We start from the raw sequence: 11,375 nt of genomic DNA on the forward strand, positions 1-11,375 counted from the left end.
ACAGCAGACACATGACGGAGCTGGGACTAGAACCCAATCCTTCTGACTCCAGGCCCATGTTCTATCTGCTAGGCCAAGCGCCTAGCAAATCCCATTAGAAAACAATAATAAAAAGGTTGATGCTCTCTCCTTTTTGCTCTGCCCTGAGGGGGAACTCAAAGAACAGTCCAAGCCTCTTTATTCCGCTCCTGCTCCTGGCGGGGGGCGCCGAATGGAGGGTCTCGGCTCAGCCAAAATGGGCCACAGGAGCTGAGCAGGGCTTTACAGGGGAGTCTTAGTGCTGACTCCTGATTGATCTGAGAGTGGGCTGATTAACAGCCACTACACGGGACGCCTTTGGCTCTGAGCCCACAGTCATGCCCCACCCTGACTGGATCCAGGGTTGTGTCGAATCCCAGCTCCGCCACTTGTCTGCTGTTTGACCTTGGGCAAGACACTTCACTTCTCTGGGCCTCAGTTCTCTCATCTGGAAAATGGAGATTAAGACTGTAATCTCTGGGACAGGGACAGGGACCGTGTCCAATCTGATTAACTTGTATCTACTCCACCGCTTAATATAGTGTCTGGCACATAGTAAGTGCTTAACAAATAGCATAAAAAAACAAAGCTGGGCAAGGAACAGGGCATAATAAAAATAACAATAATGCGTGGCTCAGTGGACAGAGCCTGGGCTTCGGAGTCAGAGGTCATGCGTTCGACTTCCGGCTCTGCCACTCGTCAGCTGTGTGACTGTGGGCAAGTCACTTAATTTCTCTGTGCCTCAGTTACCTCATCTGTAAAATGGGTATTAACTGTGAGCCTCAGGTGGGACAATCTGATTACCCTGTATCTATCCCAGCACTTAGAACAGTGCTTGGCACATAGTAAGCGCTTAACAAATACCAACATTATTATTGATGTAAAGTTGGAGTGAAAGAGAATGCCAAATTGGAGCCCTCTCCTCCTATTTCCCTCACAGGACATCAGTTCCCCTCTCACTGACTCCCTCAAAATTCCCTGAGGGGCATATATATTTATATTAATGTCTGTCTCCCCTTCTAATAATAATAGCAATTATCATAGCTGTAAAGCACCTACTTATGTACCAGGCACTATACCAAGTCCTGGGGTGGATACAATAAATCGGGTTGGAAACAGATCCTGTCCCATGGGGGGCTCACAGTCTTAATAATAATAACAATAATAATAATAATGGTATTTGTTTATCACTTACTATTTGCCAAGCACTGTTCTAAGCACTGGGGTAAAGACAAGTTAAGCAGGGTATCCCATGTGGGGCTCACAGTCTTAATTCCCATTTTAGAGATGAGGTCATGAGGCACAGAGAAACTAAGTGACTCGCCCGGAGTTGCACATGGATCAGCTAAAATCCCATCACTGAGTCACGGGGTCAGGCCTGCCGCCTTAGTCCCAGAAGTACCTTTGGGGGTGGACTCAGAGGCAGGGAACGACCCCAGAAATGCAGTCCGGTCTGCCCAGTCCCCTTGCCTTAGGGTGGACTTGAGCAGCTGGCCCAGGCAGACTCACCCTGGACTCTGCCCTACCCTAACCTCCGGTAGCAGTCGGCCAGGCCGGCCAGAGTGTGTCCCAGAAACACGTCAATCAGCGGCATTTACTGAGCGCCTATGTACATGGCACTGTAATAAGTGCTTGGGAGAGCACAACAGAATTAATGGATATCTTCCCTGCCCGTCATAATAATAATGATGGTATTTGTTAAGCGCTTACTATGTGCCAAACACTGTTCTAAGTGCTGCGAGCTTACAGACTAGTTGTGTGACTTCAAACAAGTCACTTCACTTCCCTCGGCCTCAGTTACCTCAACTGTAAAATGGGGATTGAGACTATGAGCCCCATGTGGGACTGGGACTGTGTCCACCCGATTTGCTTGTAACCACTCCAGCATTTAGTGCAGAACCTGGCACAGAGTAGGTGCTTTACAACTATGATGATTACTATTATTATTATTAGAGGGGGAGATAGGCAGTAATATAAATAAATACATCCCTCAGGAAAGTTTGAGGGATCCAGTGAAAGCCAGTGATGTCCTGGGAGGAGAATGCGAGGAGAGGGCTCCAATCCGACAACACTCCTTCCCCCCCAACACACAGACGCATCTCCACAGATCACTGGCCATCTGGAAGGTTGACCCCTCATGCAAAGGCGGGACCCCGCCCCCTCACCCTTCCTGCTTCTCCGCCCAGAGTCATTCCGGGCCTGGAAAGGGACTTTCCCAAAGTGGTCTCCGGGTCAAAGGGAAAACCTAACAGCCTCAAGCCGGAACGAAGCCTCGTCCCCCTGCCGACCGGTTGGTGGATGAAGATGATGGCATTTGTTGAGTGCTTACTATGTTCCAAGAACTGTTCTGAGAGCTGGGTTAGATACAAAGTTATCAGAGTGGACAAAGTCTTTGTCCCACATGGGGCTCACCGTCTTAATCCCCATTTTACAGAGGAGGAGTGAGTTGCCCAAGGTCACGTAGCAGACAAGTGGTGGAGCAGGGATTAGAACCTTGATCCTTCGGGCTTCCAGGCCCGGGTTCTACCACTACACCACGCTGGTTCTGGGTACTCCAGCTGGTGAGGTCCCTGGTACTTTATGGTCTCATCCCCCTCGCCCAACAGGGCTGGGGCTCACCACAGGGGTAGGAGAGGATGCAAGCGCTCACAAGAGGCAACCCTCCCCAGAGGCGGCTCTGGTGGTCTCTACGCTAGTGTAAGTGCAAGACAGAGCTTATTGCTCCTCATCCTCTTGGGCCCCGCTTAATCTCTAAGTGACTGAGAGGAGGAAGGCAGCCCCCTACTCTTTTACTCTTTTTGTATGTCTGAACCTTCCCATCCCTCAGTTTCAGTACAGTGCTCTGATCACGGTATAGGTGTCCAGTAATAATAACGATGATGATGGTATTTGTTAAGGGCTTAATATACGCCAGGTACCGTACTAAGCGCTGGGGGGATACAAGCCAATTGGGTTGGCCAAAGTCCCTGTCCCACATGGGGCTCACCGTCGCCATCTTCATTTGGCAGGTGAGGAAACTGAGTCATAGAGAAGTGAAGTGACTTGCCAAAGGTCACACAGCAGACATGGTGGAGCCGAGATTAGAACCCATGACATGACTGCCAGGCTTATGCTCTACCCATTATGCCATGCTGCTTCTCAGTACAGTACAGTGCTCTGTAAACAGTAGGTGGCCATTACAGGGCTCTGAACACAGTATAGGTACTCAGTAAGTGTTCTGGATACACTAGGCACTAAGCAACCAGCACATCACTCTGCACAAGGTAAGTGCCCAGAACAGTGCTCTAAGTAGGTAGGAAATCAGGGAATGAATCCCCATTTTACAGATGAGGTAACTGAGGTCCAGAGGAGTGAAATGACATGCCCAAGGTCCCACAGCAGGTGCGTGACAGAGCCCGGATCAGAACCCAGGTCCTCTGACTCCTAGACCCAAGCTCTTTCCACTAGGCCACGTTTCCCTTTTCCAGATCCTTTGGGAAAAGAGAACAGACCTCGCCTTTGAGGAAAAGATCGTTAAACCTGAATTGTCCGGCTTGGCCCTGCACATGGATCCAATTTGTCCAGAGGATCGCTCAACTCCTCCTCTCCGGAGGCTGCGCCCGGGGCGAAGATAAACCCCCGATCGAAATGGGCGCGGCCGCCCGGCTGTTCCTGGTGGCCTTGGCCCCTGGGGGCCAGGAAGTGACCGCAGACTCCAACCACAACCGGGGAATCGGGTCAGAGGGGAAGAAGGTGTTTGCCTGCCCCCGCCAAGCCCCTCGAGGAGCCCGCCCAGGGCTATATAAACACGGAGCCGCCCGCTCAACCGCCCATCCAGCCCCGGGCGCCGAGAGCAGAGAGCTGGCATGGCCCCATCCGTCACCCCCCTGCTCCTGCTGCTGGGTCTGGCCAAACTGGTCAGCCCGGCCTCCTCCAGCAACTCCTACCTGTGCTCTTCCCTTCTGCTTCCCGACAACGGCAACATCAGCATCTCCGCCCAGCCCAACTCCTACCTGGCCAACACCAGCTACCAGGGTATGTGAAATCTGCTCCCCTGGGTCTGACCTCGGGGAGACCCCGGCTTCGGTGGGCCTCAACAATTTCTCCCCGCTGGGTTTCTTCCCAAAGATGGGCTGGAGGCACGGCTGGAACTGCTTCCTTCTGCTTCCTCGTGGCCTAGTGGATAGAACACAGGTCTGGGAATCAGAAGGACCTGGCTACTAATACCCGCTCGTCCAAATGTCTGCTGTGTGACCTTGGGCAAATCATTTCACTTCTCCGGGCCTCAATTCCCTCACCTGTAAAATGAGGATTGAGAGTGTGAGCTCCATGTGGAACAGGGACTGTGGCCAACCTGATTAACTTGGGTCTACCCCAGTGCTTGGAACAGAGCTTGGCACATTCTGATTGCTTAATAGATACCATCATTATTATTATTATTATTCTCTCCCTTGGAGTCCCTGACTTGCAGGGAAGGGAGAAAGGGTGTCCCCCTTCTTGGGAGAGGATGGCTTAAGTCATTTCCTGTTGGTCCAGGCTTGGGGCTCCCTTGAAGACACCCCCATCCAGTCTGGCCTCCCAAGCCAGTGGTTCCCTCTGGGCTCGACTCTTCTGTGCTCTCCCAAGTGCTCGGTTCGGTGACCTGCACACAGTAAGCGCTCAGTAAATACCACGGATCGATTGATTGACCAATTGACCATGCTGCAGGTCAGGACGCTGTTTAGAGAAGCAGCGTGGCTTAGTGGATAGAGTACGGGTCTGGGAGTCACAAGAACCTGGGTTCTAATTCCGGCTCCACCATATGACTGCTGTGTGACCTTGGGCAAGTCACTTAACTTATTGGGGCCTCAGTTACCTTATCTGTAAAATGGGGATTAAGAGTGTGAGCCCCAGATGTGACAGGGACTGTGTCCAACCTGATTAACTTGTAGCTATTTCAGTGCTTAGAACAGTGTTTGGCACATAGTAAGTGCTTAACAAATTTCATAATTATTATTATTATTCATTCAATAATATTTATTGAGTGCTTACTATGTGCAGAGCACTGTACTAAGCACTTGGAATGTACAGTTCGGCATCAGATAGAGACAATCCCTGCCCAGTGATGGGCTCACAATCTAATCGGGGAAGACAGCAAAGCAAAACAGAACAAAACAAAACCAAGACAACATTATCACGATAAATAGAATCAAGGGGATGTATATCTCATTAACAGAATAAATAGGGTAATAAAAATATATACAAATGAGCACAGTGCTGAGGGGAAGGAAAGGGGGGGAGGGGAAGGAGCAGAAGGTAGAGTGGGGAGGGGAAGGGGAGCAGAGGGGAAAGGAAGGAGGAAGAGTGGGAGGAAGGGAGTCAGGTGTAGCCGTTTCGGGGAGAGGTGACCGTGTGGGGGTATCTGTGGAAATCAGCCCGGCAGGAGCCGCGTCACAAGGGAGGGACCCACAGAAATAGGAGCCCAAGATTTTCCCAAGTGCTTAATACACTGCTTGGCCCACAATAAGCACTCAGTAGTGATGATTAATTCATGGAAGACAGACAGCCGAGGGGGCCAGGCTGGCTTCCTTTCTGTGTTTTTGGAGCTTAGGAAGTTTCCGATGAGGCTTGGGTTCTGGAAGGATAGGTGGGCTGCCTCCTCCTCCTCCAGGTCTCTCAGAGCACAGTTTCAGGGTTGGCGGGCCCAGGGAGGGCAACAAGAGCCCGGTCTCTGGCACTTCCTGCTCTGGAGTTGCCCCAACTCCGCCATTACAGCCGACTCCGACTCCCCACATTCGTGGGGCAGGAGAAGATGGTGGCACAGATAAATATCGTACAGAGAAGCACCGTAGCCTAGTGGAAAGAGCCCAGTCCGGGCAGTCAGAGAACCTGGATTCTGATACCACTCTGCCACTTTTCTGTTGTGTGACCTTAGGCAAGCCACTTCACTTCTCTGTGCCACTTCACTTCTCTGTAACTCAGTTTCCCCTTCTGCAAAATGGGGATTCAATGCCTGCTCTCCCTCCTACTTAGACTGTCAGCCCCCATATGGGATCATCTGTAAAATGAGGATTAAGACCCTATGTGGGACAGGGACTGTGTCCAATCCGATTAGCTTGTATCTACCCCAGTGCTTAGAAGAGTGCCTGACACATAGTAGGTGCTTAACAAATACCACAATAATAATTATTATTATTAGGGAGGTGGCTCAGGTCCCATTTGGGTGAAGTAGGGGAGTTGGATGTGGGGGGGCTCAGTTGTTGGGGCCCCTTACTTGGTCCCCTGAGATTTGGTGTGTCACAGGTGAAGTGAGCAAACGAGTCAGGTGACCACCCGCAACACAGCATTTCTGGGGGTCGGGGTGGGGCGTGTGCGTCTGGGGGGTGGACTTTTTCTACCCCACTTCCCCTTCCCGAACTGTGGCCGAGTGATCAGAAGCTTAAGAGGTGGGGGAGGTTGGAACTCCCTTCGTTGAGCCACGTTCCCCCCAGTTTCCCTCCACCCCTCACCCAGAGTGGGCACACGGCAGTGTCAGCCTGGCAGAAGGAGGGCACCCTAGGCCCCTCGGGCCCTGCCCGGCCCGGCCACCCAGAGCGCGGCCCTCGCTGCCCTTTCTCCACAGTGACCGTGTCCTGGACCCAGGACCTCCAAGTGGTGATCCTGCTGGCGCTCGACGCCAGCAACGCCTCGGTGGGAGTGTGGCAGGGTGTCAACCTGGACTGTAATGGCAGCTTGCTCATGCCCATCAACGGCAGTGCCAGCACTTCGCTGTTCAACGCCTCCTGGACATCCCCCAACATCTTGGACATCCAGACGGTGCAGCTGCGGTAGGAACCATCCTGACCCTGACAGGGGGGCAGCCGGGAAGGACGGAGAGGATGCCCTGCATTCTCCTTCCCGCCTCAGAAAAAAGGTGGTTCAGTCAGTAGCCGGGTCTCCTCAATAACCACCTCCCACCGATCAGCAGAATGGTTCCTCCCACACAGTGACCCCCCCTGGACTCCCTGTCCACCCTTGGGCCAGACCATTCCAGAGTGGGGTGGGGAGGGGCGAGACAGAGAGACCTTCAATTCCCAAACAAAAGGCAGCAGGGAAGGAGATGGAGGGGGAAGATCCATTTGGGGATGGAGGGCAGGATTCCAGTTCCCCTAAAGTGACCAGACGTTCCGAAATGGAGTGGGTGGTATGGCTTCTCCTAAGGCAGAGGCAGAAGAGGAGAAGCCTCCAGCTTCAATGACCAGGATGGGAGTCTACTTTAAATCATAAATTACCTATTCATTCATAGTAATGTCTGTCCCAATCAATCGTATTTACTGAGTGCTTACTATGTGCGGAGCACTGTACTAAGTGCTTGAGAGAGTCCCCCTCTAAACTGTACACTCATTATGGACAAGGAATGTTGTGTTGTATTCTCCCAAGCACTCAGTACAGTGCTCTGCACACAGTAAGCGCTCACTAAATACCACTGATTGATTGTTTGGTGTGGCTAGAAGCACTTCAACCTGCCTGGTCACTCTGGCCACTTCTGGCCACAGCCCACAGGGGACTTAATGGGGGGCGCTTACTGCCAGGCTCCTGCTGCGGTCAGGACAATGTGGCAGAGGAGATAAGTCCCCCACACCTGAAATTCTCTCAACTGTTCCCCTTTCTCCTCCCCCTCCTGCTCCCACTCTGGAACCATAACAATTGTCCCCGCTTGATTTGTCTCCCACAGGGCTGTCGGCATCAATTTAGATAACTCAACTTCCATCTCATCGCTGTACCTGACAGATAACTGTAAGTTCCTCCCTGGTTTTTGTTCCGCTCCAGCATAGTGCCCCTTCCTTCCCCTCCCTCCAACCTGTGAGATGATAGTGTCCGATCCCTAGGCTGCTGTGGGTGAGTGGTCAGTCCGGATTGATGGCCCCCCCACCCAGGTGTGATTTTCTGCCTCCCCCAAAGATGACATAGCATGGCATAGTGGATAGAGCCCGGGCTTGGGAGTGAGAAGTAATGGATTCTAATCCCCGCTCCGCCACATGTCTGCTGTGTGACCTTGGGCAAGACATTTCACTTCTCTGGGCCTCAGTTCCCTCATCTGTAAAATGGAGATTGAGACTGCGAGTCCCATGTGGGACAGGGACTCTGTCTAACCTGATTTGCTTGTATCCACCCCAGAATTTAGTACAGTACCTGGCACATAGTAAGTGCTTAACAAATACCATTGTTATTAATTATGAAGGATTGGTGCCACTGGTCCCCAGCTGCCCAGCCCACCGTTTTCAAGTCAAACCCCAACGCAGCCCCTAATCAACCCCTCAGAGGGTGGTGGAGGGAAACTCCATCCGAGGTGAGAAAGGGCAGGGCTCTACACACTGGAGAATCCCTCCGTTGGGGCTCCCTCTCCCTTCCCTAAGGTGCCCCCGCAGACATTCACTCAAGCACACATCTTGCACACACATGCCCAAACACACACTTAAACATAGGCAGAAATGCATACGCCCATGCACATAGGCACTTCCTCAGATGATCTGGGTTCTAATCCCGGCTCCGCCACTTGTCTGCCGTGTGATCTAGGGTGTCACGTGACTTCTCTGTGCCTCGGTTTCCTCATCTGTAAAATGGAGATTAAAATACATGTTCTTCCTCCTACGTGGACTGTGAGCCCTATGAGGGACAAGGACTGTGTCTTTCATCCATTCATTCAATCATATTTACTGAGCGCTTACTGTGTGCAGAGCACTGTACTAAGTGCTTGGAGAGTACAATATAAAAATAGACACATTCCCTGCCCACAACGAGCTTAGAATCTTGAGGACTAGTTTACAGCCTAGAGGATGAGCTAAAAGTCTCGAGGACAAGCTTACATCTAGAGGATTTGCTTATTTGTCCATTCATTCAATTGTACTTATTGAGCGCTTACTATGTGCAGAGCACTGTCATAAGTGCTTGGAAAGAATCTTGACTCCAGTGCTTAGTACAGTGCTTGGTCCAGAGTAAGCATTTAAATGCCACAATTATTGTTATTTGGCTAGGACACGGCAATCTCGTCCCTCCTCCCATGCAGGGAAGCTCAAGCCAGTGACTCCCTCTCTTCTCTCCCCTGGGACCAAGTCCTCAGATATTGGTATCCCAGTCAGAGCGGGCCGAAAAACCGTCCCCCACCTCTCCGCACCATCCCCTCAAGCTCTGGCCCAAGCATCCAATGACAGTTCTGACCTTTTTTAAAAAAAACGGTATTTGTTAAGCACTTATTATGTACCAGGGACTGCACTAAGCACTGGGAAAGATTCATGCTAATCAGGTTGGACACATTCCCTACATGGGGCTCACGGTCTTAATCCCCATTTAACAGACGAGGGAACTGGAGCACACACAAGTTAAGTAATAGTAAAATAATGGTATTTGTTAAGTACTAAGCACTAGGATAGATATACGCTAATCAGGTAGGACACAGTCCCTACCCCACATGGGGCTCACAGTCTTAATCCCCTTTTTACAGATGAGGGAATTGGGTTACAAACAAGGAAAGTGACTTGTCCAAGGTCACACAACAGACAAGGGGCAGAGCTGAAATTAGAACCCAGGTCCTTCTAACTCCCAAGCCCAGGCTCTATCCATTAGGCCATTTGTCTTTCCTCTTCCAGGCCGGAAAGTCTCCCCGACCATTCCCTCAAGGCTTGGCCCAAGCGGCCAGTCATGGCTCTGACCTTTGTCATTCTTCTTCCAGCAACAACCACAGCATCTGCCACAGTCACAATCCCCACAGTCACGTCCCTGGGGACCACCAGAAACGCCGCCTTCGTGGCCCTCACTAGCCCGGGGCTCGTGGCCCTCCAGTTCCTGCTGGCCTGGCTGACCTACCGGCTGCTCACCTAGGGACTTTGTTATACTGCCCCGCATCGTCCCCCACCCCAACCTCGACCGCCTCCTCCAGCCGCCCTCCTGAGCCAGGACAAAGCATATGATGGGATCCCCCACCCAACTGCCTCCCACGCCCGACATCCATCCAACCGGGATCCCAGAAACCCCCAAGCAGGAATTCTCGGGCCCAAATATTAATGATTTTCCTCCCGGCCTCTGCCGCCTGGGTAGAAGGAGCTGTGTTTCCTCAGATTTTTCCTCTAGAGGTGATTCCTCTAGACTCTACACTCATCCTCTAGACTGTAAGCTCATTGTGTGCAGGGAATGTGTCTGTTTATTGTTCTATTGTACTCTCCCAGATGCTTAGTAAAGCGCTCGATAAATACGATTGAATGAATGAATGAAAGGTTATCCGGGCGGCCACAGGGATAGGGCCTGAGAGAGCACTTCCTGGCCTAGGTACCACCAGAATTCCACGACTGTGTCTGCAGGCTCCGGGAGGGGGGCAGAAGCTAGGCGAGACCAGAACTCGGCCCTGCTTGGGCTCGGTCCCTGCTTCTGTTGGTGCTGAGCCGGTTCTGCTGGAGAGCAGTAGATGGAGAGAGGGCAAAGAGAGCCCAGACCAGATTCCTTTCCATTGCCCATAGATGCCACATCCCTCAGAAAGCCATCAATGAACCAGCCAACTTTGCAGAGCAACTTACTGTCAGGTGGCTGGGCATTACAAGTTGGACATATCTAAAATTCACCCGGGATCAACAATGTCTTGGCTAAACCCAAGGGCAGCATGATTTCCACTTTCAACCCTAAACTACAAGCTGGCCATTTCTTCCCAACAAATTCATTTAGAAGGAATGGGGTGGACGGTATTTAAGCTAGGAAGGAATGGTGTTCCTAGCCCAAATGAGCCAGCGGCCAACGCCTCTACTCCGCTTGATAAATCAAGGTTTAGACATAGACTGTAAGCTCTTTGAGAGCATGAATCATGTCTTCTAACTCTCTTGCACTCTCCCAAGCGCTCAGTAAAGTGCTCTTCCCAAAGCAGGTGCTCATTAAACACTGTTGATTAACTATAACCTGCATCTGAGTCGTCCTTAGAGCCCCATTCAAGATCACGCTACTTTCTGAAGACTAAGAAATCAGGAGCATCTATCGTCCTGTTTCTGGGCAACCTCGCTGCCTCACAGCTGGGGATGGGTCGGAGACGCAGACCCCAACCCTTTCTCCATTCCCCCACTTCTCTTTCCCACATCCCAGGATCCAGGGCAGAATTGTAACTCCTTGGTGGGGGCGGGGGCCGTTAAGTCTCATTTGTTTGATCGACTTCCTCTGACACTGACTTCTCCTGGGACAGTCCCCACGGGCCCCCGCTGCCCTGCCTGAACTAGGAATGAGGAAGGAATGAGAAAAGAGATACAGAGCTGTTTAACCAGGGAGGGGAGCAGCTCAGACTGTTCAACCAGGGGGGCTGGGAGGGCAGTTCAGCACAACTTGGAGTGGGTGGAAGCATCCGCTCCCCCTTAAGAGATCCTACCACAACTGGTGTTTACAAACAA

The 11,375-nt window shown here is 51.7% G+C and overlaps 1 protein-coding gene across 1 annotated transcript; it reads left to right on the plus strand.

The window, feature by feature from the left end:
* Window positions 1–3,758: 3,758 nt before the first annotated feature.
* LOC107547131 (placenta-expressed transcript 1 protein-like) lies at window positions 3,759–10,895 on the plus strand. Its single transcript, XM_029074788.1, has 4 exons — window positions 3,759–4,032; window positions 6,599–6,803; window positions 7,691–7,752; window positions 9,686–10,895. Exons 1-4 carry the CDS (start codon window positions 3,864–3,866, stop codon window positions 9,832–9,834), a joined length of 585 nt encoding a protein of 194 aa, XP_028930621.1. The 5' UTR covers window positions 3,759–3,863; the 3' UTR covers window positions 9,835–10,895.
* The last annotated feature ends 480 nt before the right edge of the window (window positions 10,896–11,375 follow it).

This window comes from Ornithorhynchus anatinus, chromosome 11, assembly GCF_004115215.2.
Source record: "Ornithorhynchus anatinus isolate Pmale09 chromosome 11, mOrnAna1.pri.v4, whole genome shotgun sequence".
Classification (NCBI taxonomy): Eukaryota; Metazoa; Chordata; class Mammalia; order Monotremata; family Ornithorhynchidae; genus Ornithorhynchus; species Ornithorhynchus anatinus.